This window comes from Balaenoptera ricei, chromosome 12 (assembly GCF_028023285.1).
Source record: "Balaenoptera ricei isolate mBalRic1 chromosome 12, mBalRic1.hap2, whole genome shotgun sequence".
NCBI lineage: Eukaryota > Metazoa > Chordata > Mammalia > Artiodactyla > Balaenopteridae > Balaenoptera > Balaenoptera ricei.
This window is the reverse complement of record NC_082650.1, coordinates 12,154,032-12,177,032: the sequence shown is the minus strand read 5'-3', so window position 1 is coordinate 12,177,032 and position 23,001 is coordinate 12,154,032. Positions and strand designations below refer to the sequence as shown.

The 23,001-nt window shown below is 42.4% G+C and overlaps 1 protein-coding gene across 5 annotated transcripts in view; it reads left to right on the top strand.

The window, feature by feature from the left end:
• The window catches only part of TIAM2 (TIAM Rac1 associated GEF 2), a 236,410-nt gene that overhangs the window by 110,898 nt on the left and 102,511 nt on the right, over positions 1 to 23,001 (top strand). For 4 of the 5 annotated variants that reach the window (XM_059940941.1, XM_059940942.1, XM_059940943.1 and 1 more), the window contains 2 exons: positions 16,583 to 16,692; positions 20,056 to 21,216. In XM_059940941.1, coding sequence (XP_059796924.1) covers positions 20,062 to 21,216 — 1,155 coding nt within the window. In that variant the 5' untranslated portion in view covers positions 16,583 to 16,692; positions 20,056 to 20,061. Of the gene's footprint in view, positions 1 to 1,396; positions 1,516 to 16,582; positions 16,693 to 20,055; positions 21,217 to 23,001 lie in introns of those variants that run through there. The other variant, XM_059940944.1, reaches the window with a different exon arrangement.

The window sequence follows — 23,001 nt, the reverse complement described above, 5'->3', positions numbered from 1 at the left end:
GCTGCTGACCTTGAGCAAGTCACTTAAAGCCTCATTTCTGATTTGATAACTGAGGGGCTTGGAGCAAGGAATTTTTCAGTTTTTCTCCACCAGCACTAAAAATTCCTTGGTTCTATGTTCACTAATTTAAGTTTTTGTGGAGGTTAGAATACTTTTTATAACTATTGGGCTGATGATCTTATGTAATGGCCCTTATTATTTGTCAACTAAGATTAGAAAGTGTATTTTCAAGCATGTATTAACTACATGGAAACTATATGGAAACAGCATTCTGTTTGCACATGTGTGCACCTGTATGTGTAGATCATGCATGTGTACATATATATTCATTTTTCATGCAAGATAAGGAATTAAAAGCTTATATGTCTAAACTAGAATCTTTAATATTATGTAAGAATCTTGTCTGTTGCACATATAGAGCCATTCACATTTTTTTATGAAAAGTATTTTCTTAAAAAACTCTTGCCATGTGTTTGTCCAGGATAACTTGGAAACTTCTGCTTAAACTGTTTTCTTCTATGGACTATAATTTCAAAAATTGAAACTGAAATTAAAATTGAAAATCTGCTCCGCAGATGTAACCTTGTTTTCCCATTTGGCAACCCCTCCATCCCCAGTAACTAATATAAAATGATCTGAAAATGTTGCTTTATCTTTTGGGCATACTTTAAATGGAAGGTCTTTCATCAAAAGGTACAGCAAGACTTAACCCTTGAACCTCTGGTCTATCCCTTTTTCTGTTTTTTTAACAATTCAATGTTAATTTTTGAGAAAATAGCGACCCTTTGAGATAACAGGGACTTCCGATGTAGGGCGCTGTAGGGCACTGCTACTTCACTGAGAAACGAAGCAACTCCAGCAAGGCACATAGAGTAAGTATACACCCGCTATTTTGCAAATCACAAAATTATTTTGAAGGGCTGCTCTTGAGGCAGGGTTTTTATGACCGTCACATTCCAGCTGTGGTTTTGGAGATAGAATGTTTACTACCGCTCTAAACACAAGGATGGTAGGTGTGTATTCTTCCTGCTGAGAAGGCTTAAAAAAGCAGCTGAGGCTCCCTTCAAGTGAGTAAACCTTTATTCAGCAAACTCTGGAGCCGCGTTCCTATGGAACTTTGGTGGTAATTCTGGAATGCGAGGCCAACAGCAGCGCAGTCATGGGCGAGCCCGGCTCCGAGGCCCTGATGGCAGGCTGTCCTGCCTAATCGCTGCCGGCAGCCCATGGAAAACCACTTTCTGGTTAAGTCTGCATCATACTTCTCCACCAATGGAAAAAATTGAACATGATGAGGGTGTGTAGCTAGCAGACAAAAATATATCCAGCACTGCACAGGATCTCTTTTTAGCTCTTAACGGCCGAGCATTTGAAGTGTTAGACGTTGTTTCCTGCCTTACTGTGAGCAGGAAGAAGAGGGAGTCCACGGATGTGTATATAGACCTTGACTCTGGGAAACTTGGTGGACTAATTAAAAGAGCCTGAGAAGAACTGGCTGCATCCAAAGTTCTGGCAAAGGTAAGGGTATAAATGTTTATTTTCCCCCTTTTGCAGTTGAGACTTCATGTTATATGTGAAATATCAGTGTTTCTTGAAATGTTCCTTTTGGTAACATGTCATCATGTGCTGAATTTTGTTTTACATTATTTTGTACTTGGGCTGCCCACGTTGGTGTGCATGAGGGAACAGTCCCTTTCAAGTTGAGTGTCTATATGCTTTCACACACCTATTGGTGATTTATCACAGCTGCCCATCCCGTTTTACTAATTAACTCTCTCCCAAAGCTGATGGTATACGTTGTATGGATTTATTTTTCCTGCTATCTCAAGAAAGTGCCATTCCTCAGTCTGACCATGTGAAAGCACTAATGACTATGACCTTATCTTTACCAGTTAATTCTTTCAGGGCACGAAGGGAAATGAAAATGTGCGCAGAGATTATATCTTATAGTTTCCTGCTCATTATGTAACTTCCTCAGGCCTTACTTTTGAGCTTGAGTGAGCTCCTTGGTTTAAGAGTTTCTTTTTAGACTTGTAATTTGATGTTCACTCTTTATTCATGTTTATCCTTAACTTTTGTCTCCAACTTTCTGAGAAAGAAAGGGAATCCTTCGTCATCTGTGTGTGTGTGGAGGGGGGCAGCGGGGAGTGCTTTATTTAAGTAGGATGATTGATTCATGTCATAATCCCTCAGGGGCGGCTCATTCATTAGGCGTTTGTCTGAGCGCTGAGTTTATCAGCAAGGATTGAGCAACCCCGCTCGGCAGAATTTCCCTCAGCTTTATGTTAATTTGGCCAAGCATGTAATTCTCGGAAAATTGGTAGGTGGAGAGACAGAAATAGGAAGCTTTCTTGAAGTCATTGTAACTTGGAAGATTATTTATAGAATTTCTGGAAAGTCAGTGTACTGCAGAACAGCTGCTAGAGTTTTCCCTAACACGTCTCAGCGTTTCACTGTGGCCCTCCGTCATACTTAGGGATTCTAGTTTTGTACTTACTTTCAGTTGAATGAGGTTATGAGTTATTTTAGGGTGGGTGGTGTGTGTGCCTCTTCAATGTGTGTCTTCCTTTACAGAAATGTCTTTTAGGGATGGAGGAATGTGAGTGCTGTCCAGGTAGGTTAGAACTAATAGAAATGCTGGTAGTGTTTTATTTCTTGCTCTTCCTTTGAATGTAGAAATTGCTGCTGTGACAGAGCCGGCAGCCACGTAGAGCAGGGACAGAGCAAACCCCACCTGTCTTCTTGTGTAGTCACATTAACACATGTCAACCACTTTGATTTTCACCAGAGGTTGTAGACAGAAACTGAAGTCTGTTGAAGAACCTTCTGACTCCACTCCATACTGACATGGTGTTTTGAATGCAAGTAGATAACACCTTTCTTTCAATACTTTAGTGCAGAGGGAGTGACTTGCAAAGCCTTCTCCTTACCCCAGGCCTGATCTAGGATGCCTGGAAGTGCGAGATAAGGGCTGGGCTCCTTGCCAAGAGATTATCCTTCTGAAGTGGTCCTTCACTTAACCACTAAGTAGGGCAGATGATTGTGTCTTGGTGGTCCAAGACTGTGTTTGAGAAGAGCCATATTCCCTTTTTCAGAAGTATAAAGTTAGTGTAGGGTCCCTACAACCTCTTCCTATTCAACAGCTATCGAATGAATGTGGAAACAACACAGAGAGAAGCCTGGAGGGAAAAGCTCACACTCCTTAAGTATCTGATGGGGCCCCTTTCTGTGTCTGTCTGTGCCTTCAGGTTTAGCCCACTTTGTAAGACTCATTTACATAAAGATAATAAACCCCATTAGTGAGATCCCTTAAAAGGGGAGTAATAATAAGTATAAATAAATAAGTAATAATTTGCATTTGTCATCTGAAATTGTGTTCCTTAAATAAGGAACAAGATAAAATGGTTTTACTAGAAAAACTAAAAAAAAAAAAAAAAAAAAAAAAATTAGATAAAGGTATGGACTCAAAAGAAATAGCAATAATATTAGAGACAGGGAAAAGAAATAATATTAGCAGTTGATAAACCTGAATTTCTGACTGTTGACACAGAAAGGTTCTAAACATTGTGTTTATAACAGTTTGAATTTTAGTAATGGTGGGTTGAGTGCCTTTTGATTATTCAGTTCTGTCTCAGATGGACTCCCAAATGCTAGGAGGTGTTAATGTCAGTATGCCAGGAATACATCGTACACTCTATTGTCAGCTATTTATAGTCTGTAGTATTGTAGAGTTGAAAAGGGACCTTAGGCAATTTTTCAGATGGGACAACTGAAAACCTACAGAAATGAAATGGCATGTCCAAAGTTACTGAGATGGTTGGTTGCCGAGCTGGGATGTGATACCAGTTATCTTGTTGGTCTTTCCCTACACTACCTGTTTCTTTAATTGGGAATACTTTGGCTCATTTTGATATATCTTTATAAATTGACACATACGTACCCGTTTTCCTCTGTCCCTCCCTCCCTCTCTCTCTCTCTCTCTCTCTCTCTCCCTCCCTCCCTCCCTCCCTTCCTTCCTTCCTTCCTTCCTTCCTTTCTTTCATTGACTTACATACTTAATTACTTACCAAACCAGACAGGCTTAAAGCTCTAGTCAGAGACAAGACAAAGACTTTTGTTTTTCTTGGATCCTAATGAAGTTCAAAGCTGTACACTCAGTCGATGGTCATCATTCCCATTGACTATTGCCAGAGAGAGAGTTAGGTGCCCATGTGTTAACCTATATGACAAGGCAGCTTTGGCTAGACTTCATCTGTCAATCTGTCCCTCTTTGTGGCCTTATATTGAGAGGTTTTTCCCCCATGATCCCACTCTAATAGAAGACTGACGTTTTCATTAGTTCTGTGCCTGACAAGAGAGGCTCTGGAAGGGAACAGAAGACAGCAGATGGACTTTAACTTTGGTGCCAAGGTAATGTAAGGCCCTTTTGGAAAAATAAACTTTACATATAAAGTGATAGACTAAGTAATCATTTTGTTCTAGGAAAGGGATGTGGTAAGTGCTGCAGATAGTGTTGGGATGAAGTTGGTCCAGGGTGTTCCTAAAACTTAAATAAAGGTTTAGAAATCCTGGGTATCTTTAGGACAACACTGGAAAGCAATAATAATCCCCATCCTGTTTTTGTACTTGACCTTGACACATCTCTAGTTGCAGAATTGAGTAGGATTGCTGAGATGTGAAGGGCTAAAGAGATGCAGAGTGTATGGGCTGGGAAAGACAAAAGCTAAAAGTCCATACCATTAAAGCCAATGAAAAGAAACTCTGAGTGGAGAGAATGAAAATATATTTGTTTTCAAGTCATCTGTAGCCACTCCTGGAAGGTAGAGTGACAAGTGAAAGGCAGCATTGTTCACAGACAGACATAAGCCAAGAAAACCCAAGATATCAAAAGGTAATAGAGAGTAAAGAGCTTCATGAAAAGTGTACCCACATTCATGGAACACAGACACACACACACAGTCACATATATGTATATACATATATATTCCATTGACAATTGATAGCATGATCACAAATTAATCAAAAGTTAAATACAAAACAACCCCCAAACCCAGAAGTAACCGGAATATAGCAAAAACCTTGACTTACTTTTTCTACCCTACATGTGACCTAGAGAGAAAAAAAACTGGAAATTATAAGAAGACACAGTGAGAAATAATTTGCCAAAAAGTTCCTTACTAGAGTTGATACCCTTTTGTCCTGGTGCCTTACCTCGTGTGTTTATTATTAGTTCTCAGATGTTTTTCTGAAGTTTCTCTAATAGTAGAGCGTCATGGCTCTAGGGCCAGTTCCCCCTCTGGGGCATGAACAGGCTTGGGGAGAAGCCTCCTTCCCCTTTGGCTAATAAAGGACAACACCAGAATTTCCCCTCTCTCTCCTGCCACATCAAATTCTCAGATTTCTTCTGAAGACACACACACCCACACCCCCACACACACTTTTTTTAGATTCCTACCGCCTGATTCTCTCTTCTTTACAGTAAAACTCCTTGACGAGTTGTCTCTATTCACCATCTTCAGTTTCATGGACCTCATCCTCAGACTCACTCCAACCCAGCTTTCTCCACCTGGACTCTGCTCCGGTCAAGTTCACCGATAGCCTCCACGTTGCTGAGCCCAGGGCTCTGTTCTCAGTCCTTGTTACGTGAACTATCAGAAGCATTTGGTACTTGCTCGTGATCTCCTCCCTGAAAAGCCTCTTTTCAGTGGGCTTTGTCAGCAACATATTTTCTTGGTTTCCTCTTAATTGGATCCACTGACCGCTCTTCCTGTTTCTCCTTATTTCTTGGCCTCTTGGTGTTGGAGCACTACCGGACCTCCTTGGGCCTCTTCTCTTCCCTTTGTTTACTTATTCCCTCAGGGAGCTCATCCAGTGTATGTTTTTTTTTTTTTTTAAATAAATTTATTTATTTTTTATTTATTTATTTTTGGCTGTGTTGGGTCTTCGTTGCTGTGCGCCGGCTTTCTCTAGGTGCAGAGAGCGGGGGCTACTCTTTGTTGCGGTGCACGGGCTTCTCAATGCGGTGGCTTCCCTTGTTGTGGAGCACGGGATCTGGGCACAAGGGCTTCAGTAGTCGTGGCACGCGGGCTCAGTAGTTGTGGCTCACGGGCTTAGTTGCTCTGCGGCATGTGGGATCTTCCCGGGCCAGGGCTCGAACCCGTGTCCCCTGCATTGGCAGGCAGATTCTTAACCACTGCACCACCAGGGAAGCCCCAGTGTATGTTTTAAGTACCATCTTCACGTGGGTGATAGAAATTTTGTACCTCAGGCCCATCTCTCCCTGGAACTGTAGGCTCCTAAATGCCAGTGTCTACTCAGCGTTGCCACTTTGATGTCCAATGGGCATCTCCCACCTGACAAAAGCAGACGCCACCTCCTTGTCTTCCTCCCAAGCCCGCTCTGCTCTGCCTTCCCCATTCTCCTGGTGGCTTAGTGTGAAGATCGCGATGTCATCCTTGACCTGTCACCGCTCACTCCCAACCACCTGAGACTCCTGTTGGCTCTCCCTTCACCTGTCTCCAGACTCCCAACCCTCCCACCTGAGTGCAACCCACATCACCTCTCGTGTGAATTACCCTCCCAGCCCAGCAGGCCCTGGCTTCCCCCTTGCTGCCAGCGGTCCAGATCCCCAGGGCAGCTGCAGGGGTCCTCTTGAAACATGCCCCATGATGAGCCATCTCTATTCACAGCCCTCTAATCATGACTTGCCATCTCAGTGTGAAAGCCAGAGTCCTTACGATGTCCCTTCGGCTGCGCCCTCTGGCTCCTCGTCCCCTCTGACGGCTCCTGCTCTAGCCGAGCTGACCTCCTGCGTGTCCATCAGTCTGGGCATTTGCACCTTCTGTCCTCTGCTTCAGAGGCTCTTTCTTTCCCCAGAATCCGCATGTTCTCCCCTCCAGCAAGTCCTTGCTTAAATGTCACCAGTCATGAGGACTTCTCTGCTCCCCTTTCTAAACCTATAGCTCCCCTCTCCCCACATTGCCTATTTCCCCCTTCACCCTTTAGTTTTTTGCTAAAGTACTTAATCACCTTCTAATATATAATTTACTTACCTTCTTGGTTTATCGTTCAGTCTCCCCACTATAATATAAGCTCCATGAAAGGGATTTCTTTTTTGGGGGGGAGGTGTATTTATTGCTATATCCCAGGGCCCAGAACAGTTCTAGCACAGACTAGTTGCTCAGGAAACATTTATCACATTATTCAATGGAAATATATCCTACTTAGGATACCCGATGAGGTAGCTAAAGCAACCTAATGTAAATGCTAAATATCATTGACTTCCTATGTTTTATCTCAAAATGTAAATTTTATATTTTACTTCATGATCTATGTTTCTTTATTATGGCAACAATGTTTAAATTACTTAGCATTAGATGAAATGGAAACTTCAGGAAGATTCCCCTTGGTTATTCTATGGTCTTGATACTTAGAATAATGACCATGTAGCTTAAACTATCAAGAAAACAAAACTCTCGTTTGTGCAATGTTATTGCAAAGCAGCAGAATAGAATAACTACATTTTAAACTTCCAGCTCCTTAGTTAACTTAAAATTGTAGTTTTTCATTTTATCATGTTCCCATCCCCAGCTGTGGAAGCCTTTGCTGCTTGGAGAACGGATACCGCTAGGGAAAGGTATTTATGAAAGGGGCATGGATCATAATCATTCTTCTAAAGGAGGAAACTGAGAGTTAGATTGTACTTTTTAAAAAAAGATATAGGATGTTTTCAGGTTTAAAAAGTACAGAAACATTTAAAATTGTATTGATGTAAATACATGTATTTTTTTTTTAAATTAAAGAAAGCCAGGTTGGATTTCTACCTTTGCCCCTTCGGGATCTTGGTCAAATTATTTAATCCCTGGAGACTAACATTCCCTTTCCTATAAAACAGGGATGATGAGCTAAGCTCTTGGGGTTCTTGTGCCCTGGGTAGCCCTGGCACACAGCATCTCAGGACATATTAAATCCTTCCCTGTCTCTCTGCATGCCCATCTACTTGAGGTATCAAAACTTTTCAATTCCTGTAAATTATGAAATTTAAACTATACGTACTAATGCTATTCTTTTTTTTTTTTTTCCTGAAAGTTTCTGTAAAGTTACTAGCTAAAATCTTATCAGGTTTATTTTGAATAATGTATGATTTATGGAAAAGTTCAGCAGTGATTGGTTTAATTTTACCTTTAGGCCCAAGAACAACTTATATTGTGGTTTTAAGACATAGACTTATAGAAATGAAGACTTCAATCAGGCTACAAGCTGAATGGAAGGAAAATAGTTGCACATTTATGAGGGTGAGGAAAGCCCCTGTTTAATAAATGAGGGGAGAAATGTGTGGTTTAAGCCTGTTCATTTTTTAACTTAAATGGAACAGTATATAATGAAGAAATACTTTGCTAAGAATAACCTGGTACAATGACCACGGTATATTTTGTTCACAGAACGTGACTGAGGTTTAGGAGTGCGATGCCTGCTTCTGATTTACTGAAGCACGTGCCTTACAGACATGTCTCCGAGTCAGTGAGAAGCCATGTGGTTATAGCCTGGGATTCTGATGCATGGTCTGCTGTTTTCATCTTGGTGGTGCTTGGGAGGTGCCTACCCATGTCTGAACTCGCTTGTTGTGGAATGGCTCATGTTCCTAAAAGTTAAAAAAGAGAGGTTATTTAAAAGTCATGCAAACCATTTTGAATCCCAAGTTACAAAAGAGGGTTATTTAAAAGTCATGCTAACCATTTTGAATCTTGTGCATCTTTGGTTCCAGCCGTCACCAAAGCAGTATAAGGTCTGTAGAGACCAGGCTGTTGGCCAAATTGTGGATGAGACTTGAAGTACACTTGGGAGAAAATGCAGAGTGGGACTCAACATTTGATATATATATTTTTTAAGGTCAGCGATTTTTTTTTTAAATAAATTTTTATTTATTTAATTTATTTAGTTTTGGCTGTGTTGGGTCTCGTTGCTGCGTGTGGGCTTTCTCTAGTTGCAGCGAGCTGGGGCTACTCTTCGTTGCGGTGCACAGTCTTCTCATTGTGGTGGGTTCTCTTGTTGCGGAGCATGGGCTCTAGGCACACGAGCTTCAGTAGTTGTGGCACGTGGGCTCGGTAGTTGTGGCTCTTGAGCGCAGGCTCAGTAGTTGTGGCGCATGGGTTTAGTTGCTCTGTGGCATGTAGGATCTTCCCGGACCAGGGCTCGAACCTGTGTCCCCTGCATTGGCAGGCGGATTCTTAACCACTGTGCCACCGGGGAAGTCCCAACATTTGATACTTAAAAAAAAAAAAAAACAAACCATGCTACTGTGCTAGAAAGAGCAGGGATGAAAATGTATGAGATGCATTTTGATAATTTTTGAAAGAAAAATAAAAAAGTTTTATCTTTACACGGATGGTTTTATCTTAGACTATGTTAGTTCTGTAATTTTTATTGAAAAGTTGATTTTTAAAAAACCCCTGAAATATTTTCAGTTTCTGTGATGGCTCAGAGGTAGCTGGGCCTCTCAACTCACTGACATTCCAGAAACATACCAGTAATATTTGTGGGACTGTTGGTCTCACCACGTCTCTCATAAACTCAGTGCTGTTAAAGTTGTTGTAAACTCGCTTATTGATTCTACAAATGTTTCCTGTTAATCATTGCTCCCCCTTCCTACACAAGCTGATAAGCCCCTCTGGGGAAGGGATCAGATCATATATCACTCTTGTTTCTCTCCCGTGCCCAGCACACGGGTGGATGTATAGGCGGGTCTGCGGAAATTCAAGTTGAGTTGGTGAGTGGAACTCCTATTTCACATCAGTTCCCAAGTTTCTGCGAACACTAAGGACATTTTCTTCTTTTGCCAACACTGCCTCCCACATTGGGCTTCAAGCTACTGATTACTGTGGACTCCTTCCCAGATGGTGTCCCAGAGTGTCCCTAGGAACCTAGGAGATGGCTCATGTGTGGTGCTCCTGGGGACAGTGGGGAGGGTGTGAAGGTGATGGGCAGGGACAGGCAAGGTCTCCCCCAGCCTCCTCTCCCTCATCCCTCCTTCCCCTCTTACCTCTTCCTCCTCATCTCTCTCAACGTTATCCCTGACACTTGTGCTCAGCCCCTGCTGCCCTTGTCACCTTTCCTGAACAAGCTGGGGGCTTTCTTTGCTTAGTTCACTTGTTGATTCAGTCACTAACGGATTCAGCAAGTGGTCCTGGAGCGCCCGTGTCTTTGGATGTGCCATTTTCTATTCCTTGGAATGTCCTTTTCTTTCTTCATCTAGCAGAATCTCACACATCCTCAAGACTCTGTTCTTTGGCTGACTTCTTTTTTACTTCATAGGAAGAGTCTGAATGTCCAATGAAAGTTTCTCTTAATCTGTAGCCTGCAGGAGGGTGAGGACATCACATGTGGTGCCCAGAACTGCACATCAATAGCGGAGAGTCCTTTTCTCTCTCGCTTTTCTTCTCTCTACCTGAAGTGTTTGCCTTGGGTGATAATTTTTTGGATGTTTCAAGACTCTCTAGACTTGGGTTGTCCTTGGGTTTTATTAGAATGGATGTGCCATTCTGATGAAACTGCTACTTGCGGTTTTATAAATCATTGTTTTCAAGTTCTTTTTTCAGACCATTACTCAAGGAGATATAATTTTACTTCACCACCCAGTATACAGGCAAACATACAAGCACACAAAAAAATTTAATGTCATAGAACAATTTTTACCATTATTGGGATACAATTCTCTATTTTCTGTTTTATTACAGTCTCTGCTCCATTCCTATTCTATTCTAGTCTATTCCTTTGAAAATACTGGTATTAAATCATTAAATGAATTTCATGAACCAACAGTGCATCATGAACCCTTGGACAAACACTTCTGTAAGCAATGCTGCAGATGTTAAAGTTTTTTTTTTATGAAAACAGGTGTGAGTGCTGAGACCCTGCTTGCGAGAAATTGGCTTACTAAGGTGATGAACTATGCAAAAAGCTGGGCTATTGTCTCTGTGGAATTTATTGCTTTTCCCCTGCTGAATACCAGCCATGCTTGTCGACTGAGGTCCTGTTAGGCATCCCTTGCTGCAGATTGGTTTGTCTTTTCATCTGTTAATATGCATTTGGAAGGAATCCTGCTGAATTGAAATAGACCCAATGGGGCTCCACAATGGACGCTTAGCTTTTGAGGCCCTTAGCAGCAGCCCGCTTTCTGCCCACTTTATTTATAAGGGTTTCTCTCCCTCAGCACTATTCCTATGGAGACCATATGTTCCTTTCTCCTGCCTCTTCATACAAATTGGGTTCAAGCTTTCTTATGATTAGAAATGAGCTCCTTCGAGTCCGGGTATCCGTGCATTTGGAGTGCGCTTCCTTGAGGCAAGATGGGAGAAGCAGGTTCTGGCTGTATTTACAGAGTTTGTTAGTAAGTTTGGGTCCTTGACAGAGTTTGAATGCTTTGGTTTTAGATTTTTCGGCATATTTGTTCTTGTATTTTAGTGTTTGTAATGAGACAGGCAGTAACATTTTAAGGCAGGGTTTCTCAGCCTCAACACTAATGACGTATGGAGTCAAGTAATTATTTATTGTGGGGACTGTCCTGTGCGTTGTAAGATGATTAGCAGTATCTCTGAACTCTACCTGCTCGGTGCCAGTGCCCCAGCATGACAACCAAAAATGTTTCTAGATATTGCCAAATGTCCCCTGGGGACCAAGATCGCCGTGGCTGAGATTGGCCAGTTGTTCAGTGAACACTTAGGTTACATTTCTACACTTTCTAGCATGTAATAATACAAGTACATGGTTTGTGTCATTGTTTCTGTTGACATTTGACACGTGTGGCAAATTAGATAGTTTTATATGCTGTAATTATTGGGGAATTGATCAAAATCAAAATCAGTGCTAACAATGGAACTTGGAAAGTTCCAAATTTATATATATAAACATATGTAATATTTAATGTACTGATTAATAGTTAATAAAATGAAACAGCAGACTGTTATAAGATCTGATATCATAGTACACCAAGTTAAATTTATCACTAGAAATTAATAATAGTACTGTATATTTATGTTTCACAGTTTTTTAGGTGGTTTCACATATATTTCCACACTCGATTCTCTATCCATGAGGTAGGTAGGACAGATACTTTTATCCTCAAGTTGCAAATGGAGATAAAGAGATTCAGAAAGCATAAGTAGTTCGACCTGAAACTCACATGCTATTTAAGAGCTGGAAGCAGGTCTTAAACCCAAGTTCTGTGACACAAACCAGACAAGGATTCTGAGATTTGTCTCCTTAATGAGTGAAGCTCCCCTCAGCCTCCCACCCCGAAGTAAAGGGGACCAAGTAGATATTGTTATGATTAATGGTTAGTCCTTTTCTTATCTTTTTTTCCAGCTCTTATCACTATCTGAAATGTTTGTCTTGTCCAATGATGAGGCTCCTCTGTCAGTATAAAAATCTTTCTAAAATTGCGTGAGAAGCCTTGTTGATATCTTGTTGAGCTCCCCTTAACTGCCTCGCCAAGCCGTAAGTCTGGCTTTTGTTCCGTGTCCCCACGCCTCCGTTCTGCTTGCCATCACCGGTCAGCCCCCAGCCCTCCTCACAGCCCCATCTGCCCTGCTCGGTTCGTCTCTGATTTCCCTGTAGTTGCTCCATCTGGGCAGCCGGCACAGGCGGAGACCAAGCAGAGTTGGAGGATTTTAGTTTCCTTTGCTCTGAACTCTGTACTACGTGGAAGCAGAGAATTTGGCAATCTGACACATCAGTTCAAGCCCAAGCTCAAGGCAAGTGAAGAAAAGGTAAATCTTGAATTTCCTCCTAAAAGATTCCTGCTGTGAGATTCAGTAGGTCACAGTGGCTGCTGGGATTCTGATGACGTTATTTGTGGAATTCCTCCACATTGCTGGACATTTCTGGGGTGGTAATTGATTGCAATTTTAAAAAGTTTAAATTAAGAGTTTGGGATTAACATATGCACAGTACTATATATAAAATAGATAACAAGGATCTACTGTACAGCACAGGGAACTATACTCAATATTTTGTAATAAAGTATAAGGGAAAAGAATCTGAAAAAGAATGTATATGTGAGATATATATATACATATAAATACATATATATATAACTGAATCATATGTATATGAATCACTTTGCTGTACACCTGAAACTAACACAACATTGTAAATCAACTATACTTCAATTTAAAAAAAAAAAAAGGAAAAAACATCCATTCTTGTTTGTGATTTTAGCTTAAAAAGCTACATAGCATATTCATAAGATTGGGGATTGGAAGGGAATGTAAAAAACAAAAGACAAGGGTTGTTTTTAGGTTCAGGAGATTGTGATCAATTTTTTAAAATTCCAATATTTTATTATTATTATTCAATAAATAAAAAATAATTGTAAAAAAAAGTGTATACACAGCATAGAATATTTGTGAAGTACACACAGTCTTAGCACCCTTTCATTTATTCTTGAGTAACGTCACTTAAATTTTCTCTGGGTCAACTGTGGGCCTTGTTGTACATTAGTGTACCTGATATGTATTAATTACTGCAGGTTAGTGTACCCAATGTGCATGCTTTTTTCTATTGGGGGCTTTTAGCTATTTCTTTTCTTTTTAAAAAATTTCACAGGAAATCTGTCATTTTGATATTGTCAGCCTGCTTTCTATCAATAAAATTTTTTTTTTAACTTGACTACCATAAAATTCCCTTAGTAAAAGAGTTCAGAGAGTCAGGGTTGCAGAAAACCTGACCTGTTTATTCTCTTGCTTTCAGACAAAAAATCACAGCTGAAGCATGACAGATAAATAGCAGTTCAATTTGCCAAACTCCTCAGGGACAGATCTAAAGTTTCCCTCAGAGATTACCTTTCTCTGTCAATAAATTCCTCATAAATATTAGATAAATTCTTCTTGCTGCAGTTTAAGGCTGTTTTCCTTTTGTGGGATTGATTGACTAGGGATGTTGAACAGCTGGTCAGCACCGTGCACATGTCACATTGCACGTTGTATCCGCCTCTCGGCTTTTCTCCAGGCAGTACTGTGTTAATTATTGAGACATCGCCTCATGGATTAATAACATCAGTCTTTCAGCCAGATCCTGTTGGGATGATTCCTGCTCTTGGTTTGTGCCCAGATCAACCTTCTAACAGGTGAAGTTGCTTTCATTCAATTCAACAGGTGTTTATTAAATGCTTCTGTGAGCCCCGAAGTTGCAGGCCTTATGGACAGCGCCTCAGAAAGGACAGGGTTCAGGGCTATGTGTTTTAAAATAGGACATGAAATTTAAAATTAAGCTATTTAACTTCAAAAGGAGTAAGACAAGTTGAGGTTACAATCTGCTGCTGGGGCATAAACTTCCAACCCTGAGCCATTCTGCGCCTTTGAACCCCTGTCTTTGTGTGTCCTTGAGCGGCTGACCCAGCGGGACCCTCTCTCAGTGGCAGCTTTATGCCGCTGGGTTGGGGGCCTCGAGCCAGTGCTGTGTGAGCTCGTCTTTGGGCACGTGATCCTGGGATCAGAAGGGCCTGACAAAGAGCCACCCAGGAGACTTTCACCTGTGGGTCATCACCAGACCTTGGTCTTGATGAAAGTACACAAGCACAAAGGCTCACGCCCATCAGCTTATTGTGTGAGGTCTCAGACCCGGCAGCTGGGAGCTTCTCTGGCCACTTTTAGTTCCTGTGTTAAAAGAGTGTAGCTGAGAAAAGACAGACAACTCAGGTTTTGAAGTTTCAAAAGGTGGGGTTCTTGTGTTCTAGCTCCCGTGTCAGAGGTATCACGGGGGCCACTTTTTAGTGGCAGCTCAACCAGTGGCTCTCCTGCCTTTTAGATGTTTGGGAGAGCTGCTCACGGGAAGGTGTGGTCAGTAATGTAGTAGGTACCAGTTAGATGCTGGCCTCAGTCTTTATAAAGACTGTTAGATCTCCTGCTGATGCCTAAGTGGGAAATCTTTGACATTTAAAATTTTTTTTGTCAATTTAAAATGTCTGTGTGTGGATTGTCCCAGATAGGCTTGTGTCTTTGGCCTCATTGGACGTACTTAGGTCCCGTGCCAGTGCTTCACGAACTTTAAAAGTCACCATCGAACCCTCCAAAGAAGCTATACAAGTGGCTAATAAACCATGAAAAAATGCTCAACATCACTAATCATTAGGGAAATGCAAATCAAAACCACAGTAAGATATCATCTCATACTGTAGGATGGCCACTATATAAAACAAACAAATAGAAAATCACAAGTATTGGTGAAGATGTAAAGAAATTAGAAGTCTGTGAACTGTTGGTGGGAATGTAAAATGGTGCCGCTGCTATGGAAAACAGTATGGTGGCGCCTTGAAAAATGAAAAATAGGATTACCATATGATCCAGCAATTCCATTTCTGGGTATATACCCAAAGGAAGTAAAAGCAGAGTATTGAAGAGATATCTGTATACCTATGTTCATAGCAGCATTATTCACAACGGCCAAGAGGTAGAAAGCGGTCTCTAGGTATCCATTTACAGATGAATGGATAAACAAATTGTGTACACATACAATGGAATATTATTCAGCCTTAAAAAGGAAGGAAATTCTGATGCATGCTGCAACACAGATGAGCCTCGAAGACGTTATGCTAAATGAAATAAGCCAGTCACCAACAACAAATCCTGTGTGATTCCGCTTACATAATGTACCTAGAGCTATCAAATTCATAGAGACAGAAAACAGAATGGTTGTTACAAGGGGCTGGGGAGATGGGGGAGAGGGTGAGGTGGGGAGTTGTTTAATGTACGGAGATTTAGTTTTGCGAGATGAAAAGCATTCTGGAGATGGATTGCATAATGATGTGAACGTGTTTCGCATTACTGTCTGTACACTTGAAATTGGTTCAGATGGTAAATGTTACATGTGTTGTACCACAATTACAAATAAAATTTTTTTTTAAGAGGAAAAAAGTCACTAGTGGCCCCTCACTGCTCTGCTCGCTCTGTCTGTGGCAGAAATAAAGGCTTTGTGTCCGGCAGTGAGCACAGCCAGATGGCAGCACCCCCAAGCCCCCCCTCTTTCCCTCAAAGGTGGGCTTCCTGCCTGTAGCCTTGCGCAGTGAGACCCAAAAAGGTGCTGGGGAAAACCTTTTCATCTCATCGACCGGGTCCGCCTCTCTGACACGCATTATTTTAGCCAAGGGCTGTTTCCCTGTGACTCTACATTTTGGGTTGTGTTTTTGCTGCTTCGTCAAATGGGGAACAGGGACCCGTTCTTGCCACACCAGGACGATGCTTCTACAAGTTGTTTTCCTAGCCGTGGTGACAGATGAGCCATGACTCAGGGCAGCACTTTCACCTGCTCTCCCCTGAAACAAAGGCGTACATTTGAATGCAGACTGTGTGGAGTGAAAGGCCTTTGCAAGGTGGGTGGGGGAGGGGTGGGGGAGGGGTGGGGGGAGGGGTTGGTCCTGGCTTCCTTCACATCTTCCAAACAACCCCGATGGATCGCGCCGCTCACAGACATTCCATTTATTATTTTGACAGGGATTCTGGGCACCTGTTGTTTCTTCAGGTAATTTACATGAAACCTTCGTTTAATGGGTGTAAAATGCTTGACAGAGTTTACTCCTATTTCTGTTTTTCAGGATCATTTCATGGACTCACTCCTCTCACTTGCTAACCATGCTGCCTCACTCCCAGGGCCCTATCAAGTCGACTGACCATTAATCTCCCTCAACGCACAAACCAGACTGCAGTAAGTCCTGCTCCTGGGAGCTGCGGTTCATGTCTAGTTGCAAGACTGTGATTTAGGGGATTAGTAAAGGTTTAATTATTTGTTCCCATTATTTGCGTTTTAAACTGTGTTTGATAATTGCCACCAAAGAAACGTCAGCCCTTTTGAATTTTGTGGCTGTACATTCTTAGGAACAAAAGAGTTAAAATGAAAAACCTACTACATATATGTGGAAACATGACTGGAAGCATCACCTCCAACTTGCCTCAAACAGTGGTATACTGGTTAGAATAAAAAACCGAGGGTGGGGTGCGGGGGGAGGTTTGGATCAAGTTTCACCTTGAATTTGGCTTAACTAATAGACTCCTTAAGCAAATTGGGGTTTTAAAGGGAATTGAAAGAATCTAACAGTTTTTTTTCTTTTATTTTTTTTATTTTTTTTAAATTGCTTTACAATGGTATGTTAGTTTCTGCTTTATTAACAAAGTGAATCAGCTATACATACACATATATCCCCATATCCCCTCCCTCTTGCGTCTCCCTCCCACCCTCCCTATCCCACCCCTCTAGGTGGTCACAAAGCACCGAGCTCATCTCCCTGTGCTATGCGGCTGCTTCCCACTAGCTATCTATTTTACATTTGGTAGTGTATATATGTCCATGCCACTCTCTCACTTCGTCCCAGCTTACCCTTCCCCCTCTCCGGTCCTCAAGTCCAATCTCTACGTCTGCGTCTTTATTCCTGTCCTGCCCGTAGGTTCTTCAGAACATTTTTTTTTTTTTTAGAGTCCATATATATGTGTTAGCATACAGTATTTGTTTTTCTCTTTCTGACTTACTTCACTCTGTATGACAGACTCTAGGTCCATCCACCTCACTACAAATAACTCAATATCATTTCTTTTTATGGCTGAGTAATATTCCATTGTATATATGTGCCACATCTTCTTTATCCATTCATCTGTTGATGGACACTTAGGTTGCTTCCATGTCCTGGCTATTGTAAATAGAGCTGCAGTGAACATTGTGGTACATGACTCTTTTTGAATTATGGATTTCTCAGGGTATATGCCCAGTAGTGGGATTGCTGGGTCGTATGGTAGCTCTATTTTTAGTTTTTTAAGGAACCTCCATACTGTTCTCCATGGTGGTTGTATTAATTTACATTCCCACCAACAGTGCAAGAGGGTTCCCTTTTCTCCACACCCTCTCCAGCATTTATTGTTTGTAGACTTTTTGATGATGGTCATTCTGACTGGTGTGAGGTGATACCTCATTGTAGTTTTGATTTGCATTTCTCTAATGATTAGTGATGTTGAGCATCCTTTCATGTGTTTGTTGGCAATCTGTATATCTTCTTTGGAGAAATGTCTGCTTAGGTTCTCTGCCCATTTTTGGATTGGGTTGTTTGTTTTTTTTGATATTGAGCTGCATGAGCTGCTTGTATATTTTGGAGATTAATCCTTACTCAGTTGCTTCATTGGCAAATAGTTTCTCCCATTCTAAGGGTTGTCTTTTCGTCTTGTTTATAGTTTCTTTTGCTGTGCAAAAGTTTTAAGTTTTATTAGGTCCCATTTGTTTATTTTTGATTTTATTTCCATTTCTCTAGGAAGTGGGTCAAAAAGGATCTTGCTGTGATTTATGTCATAGAGTGTTCTGCCTATGTTTCTAGTGTCTGGTCTTACATTTAGGTCTTTAATCCATTTTGAATTTATTTTTGTGTATGGTGTTAGGGAGTGTTCTAATTTCATTCTTTTACATGTAGCTGTCCAGTTTTCCCAGTACCACTTATTGAAGAGGCTGTCTTTTCTCCAATGTCTATTCTTGCCTCCTTTATCAAAGATAAAGTGACCATAGGTGCATGGGTTTATCTCTGGGCTTTCTATCCTGTTCCATTGATCTATATTTCTATTTCTGTGCCAGTAGCAGACTGTCTTGATTACTGTAGCTTTGTAGTATAGTCTGAAGTCAGGGAGTCTGATTCCTCCAACTCCATTTTTTGTTCTCAAGATTGCTTTGGCTATTCAGGGTCTTTTGTGTTTCCATACAAATTGTGAAATTTTTTGTTCTAGTTCTGTGAAAAATGCCATTGGTTGCTTGATAGGGATTGCATTGAATCTGTAGATTGCTTTGGGTAGTATGGTCATTTTCACAATGTTGATTCTTCCAATCCAAGAACATGGTATATCTCTCCATCTGTTTGTATCATCTTTAATTTCTTTAATCAGTCTCTTATAGTTTTCTGTATACAGGTCTTTTGTCTTCTTAGGTAGGTTTATTCCTAGGTATTTTATTCTTTTTTGTTGCAGTGGTAAATGGGAGTGTTCCCTTAATTTCTCTTTCAGATTTTTCATCATTAGTGTATAGGAATGCAAGAGATTTCTGTGCATTAATTTTGTATCCTGCAACTTTACCAGATTCATTGATTAGCTCTAGTAGTTTTCTGGTAGCATCTTTAGGATTCTCTATGTACAGTATCATGTCATCTGCAAACAGTTACAGTTTTACTTCTTTCTGATTTGGATTCCTTTTGTTTCTTTTTCTTCTCTGATTGCTGTGGCTAAAACTTCCAAAACTACGTTGAATCATAGTGGTGAGAGTGGGGTTTTTTTCTTTTAATACTCACATTCTAACAAGTCAGCTTCAGACTTTTTTCTATTATCAGGTTCTAAAGTGAGAACCCTTAAAGTCTTTAGAAAAGCTCTAGAGATGTTTCATTAAAATGTTTTTCTGTCCCAAATGAGAGCTTGTATTTTCCTCCCCTTTTTTCCATCTCAGTTTAGTTGTTGAGAAATTCTACTCCTTATCCTTTTCGATATCCTACTCTGTGTGGTACATGAAAGCTCCAACATAGTATGGTACCCAGAGTCATGTTATTACAAATGTGATCATTTTTCAGCAGTAATCACTTATACTGGGGTATGGTATGAGCTCTTCCAGTAGCTTATATATAATGAAAATATATCTGTGTGGTCACTGAAAAATCATTACATTGGAGTGACAGAGTAAAGATATTTTCCCCTCATTTTTCTCTTCAAGAATCATTGGTTCAAAACCTCCCAATACCAAGCCTATAGGAGGTCTCTGCCTTAAGCTGATTCCTATGCCTGTTCAGTTTCTGAATTAACATCAGACAACAGATTGTGTGCTTCAAATCACTAGCACAGGAGCGGTCAGTACTGTTTATCTGGCTGATGACCTGCATTTTAGGAGGAGAACCAATTCCGTAAGTCACTCTTGTCCCTACGTCTCTGAGTTGTGTCAGGTTCAGAAAGAAGTTGCTTGGTTCCTTTGTCATGTGAAGAACGTATTTTTAGAAAGTTCTGTCATAGTGGAAGGTAATTTAGGTCGTGACTCTTACTGCTGCTACTGTTCTTAATTTAGGTTAAAATGGGGAACTCCGAGAGTCAGTACACCCTTCAAGGATCTAAAAATCATAGCAATACTATTACTGGTGCTAAGCAAAAGCCTTGCTCCCTGAAAATCCGTGGCCTTCATGCAAAGGATGACAAGTCATTGCACGGATGGGGTCACGGAAGCAGCGGAGCCGGGTACAAGTCCAGGTCGCTGGCCCGAAGCTGCCTTTCTCACTTCAAGAGCAATCAGCCTTATGCATCCCGACCGGGTGGCCCCTCATGCAAAGTCTCCAAAGGCAGTGCCTACTCCAAGCACAGGACAAATGCCTCGGGATCAGATTTCCAGGGCAACGATGCTGCTTTCTCCCCCGAGAACGGCTTCCACTACGTCGGGCACCCATCGGCGGATAACCACGCGGCCTCGAGGGACTGCAATGGGCATCTTCTCAACTGCTACGGCAGGGACGAGAGCGTCGCGTCCACCCCTCCCGGCGAGGACCGCAAGAGCCCCAGGGTGCTTATCAAGACGCTGGGCAAGCTGGACGGCTGCCTCCGGGTGGAATTCCACAGCGGCGGCCCGCACAGCGCCGCGGCCCCGGGGGCCTCGGGCGGCCCCGTGCAGCTGCTGCGCTACTCGGCCGGCTCCCCGCCCAGCCCGCGCGCCTCCCCCGCCGCCGCCGCGCGCCCGCGCTCCAGCAAGGGCAGCTCGCTCAGCTCCGAGTCCTCCTGGTACGACTCGCCCTGGGGCCCGGCCGGCGAGGTCAGCGAGGCCGAGGGCTCCTTCGCGGCGCCCCGCACACTGGAGCCCGAGCCCGAGCCCGGCCTCCACGCCGGCTTCCCGCCCAGGGACGCTCCAAAGCCTTTCAGCCAAAGCGCCTCCCTCTCGTCCCTCCGGGAACCCTACCCGGACGCCACCCTGGGGAGCCTGGGCCCCGCGGCCCTGCGGCTCTCCGACGACTACATGGGCCCGCGCGCCAGCCTCAGCGCCCGCGTCTCCTTCGCCTCCGACATGGACGTGCCGGCCCGCGTGGAGCGCGGGGAGCCCGGGCAGTTCGCATCCTTCACCCTGCCCTGCCGCAAGTCCAGGGCCCTGGGCGAGGAGCCGTCCAAGAAGGACACCCTGAAATCCAGGATGCGCCGCATCAGCGACTGGACGGGAAGCCTCTCCAGGAAGAAAAGAAGACTCCAGGTGAGTCAGGCTTGGAGCGCCAGGAAAGGTGCTCTTCGGTTTTCTATCTGCAAAATGGGGAAGTTAGCAGAAGCTACTGCAGAGCGTGTCCTGAGGCTTAAATGAGCTCGTGAGAGGGAGGAGTTTAGCCTAAGACATGGCACATCTTGTTTGCAGGGGTGTGTGTGTGTGTGTGTGTGTGTGTGTGTGTGTTTTCTTGTTTTCCTTTTGCTTCAGATGTGCATTTTCACTCTTAACCCTCGACTTCAGTCTCCCGGATTCTGTCCAGTCTCGTCTCCCGGACTCTGGTATGAACCCCACAGGCCGCATCCCAAGACCTGGCCAAACGGTTCTTAGAAAGGACAGTGTTGGAGAGACTTCCCCAATGAATTGGTTATCTGAGTATTTTGCTAGAGCTCATTCTTAAAGCCTAAACAGAAAGGAAGAGAGAGAGATCGTTGTCATTTTTGGACGAGTAGCCTTGCTGGGCTCGATATTACTTTGGAGGAATTAAAATTCCTGTTCTTCAGTTGGTACATCGGGAAAAAAAATGTGGGTGATCTATCTATATGTATAATCTCACCATCTCCTCATGGGGGCAGCTAACAGTTTTGAAAACATCTTGACCTAAGTACATGGAATAGCAAAAGTATGATGATGTTGAGAAAATAAGAATCATGATGACAGTAATCCTTGTAATGGCATATCAAGTTTGAACGGGGGAAACAAAATGACTTTGACATCAGGAAGGAAAGTAATAGTTTGCCTTCTTAGGTAACGAGATTTCTAGGTTTTCAGTTGCTTGCTCTTTGTTTGTTTTTACTTTTAATTATTTATAGAAGGGAGAAAGTGTTTTTGTTTTTTTTTTTAAACTCAATATAAGTCAGATTGTTAAAGGAAATTTGAATGACCAGTTTGTCTCTAGTAGAATTGCATTTAAACCATCCTAGATAGATATATACTTATAAAATTACATAGAGCTTTAGGGATAGAAAATAACTTCCCTGAGCAGATTGTTTCAGATCTATAAAATTTACCATTAGTTATTTCCTTCTTATGTATAAGGTCCATGCCCCCCTGCCCCCAAATTGTACTTTGTGCCCTTTTCTTCTCCTCTTCTACACAGAGACGAAGAATAGATGATTGTTGTCCTATTACAGAACTCTTCATACCCCTGAATGTAGTCATTTGCTCCCTCCTTACTTGTTACTTCTTCATGCTAAACTGCTAAGTGCTGTAGTAGAGATTTCATTGACCTTTTTTTCTCAGCTGCCATTTCCCAAACAACTGACAGCAGTCAAGCATAATTGGAGAGAGAGCTCCTACTTTCTGGGGAGCTGCAGTCCCACACAGACAGCTTTCCCGTCTGTTTGATGCAAGTGTTGTGTTGTCGACTAGTGTTCAGCTCTCATCTGCTGCGGCCCTTAAGCCTGTTCCTCCACATCTCTTATTTGCATGTTTCTCATCTGTGCTTGTGGCCTGGCTTACGCCCGGCTCTGCTGTGTCTCATTCCGTTTCCATTCAGGTCCAAAGCAGACCCTTTGCCACTGTGAATTGACCACATGCTGCCCCATGCAGGACCTTGCTGCCCAGCCACCCTGGGAAGTGAACCTCCTTCAAGTCTGTATCATCCAAAGATTTAACTGGATGATCTGTAAGCCTGTGAAGTTAAGAACAGACTGGTTACAATCAAAGAATCTGAATTTGAAAGCTAGAAAGGACTCCCCCTCATTTTAAAATGAAGAAACTAATGTTCAAGGAGTTTGAAGGCACATGGCTCGTTAGGGGAGAAGCCAGGGCCAAAGC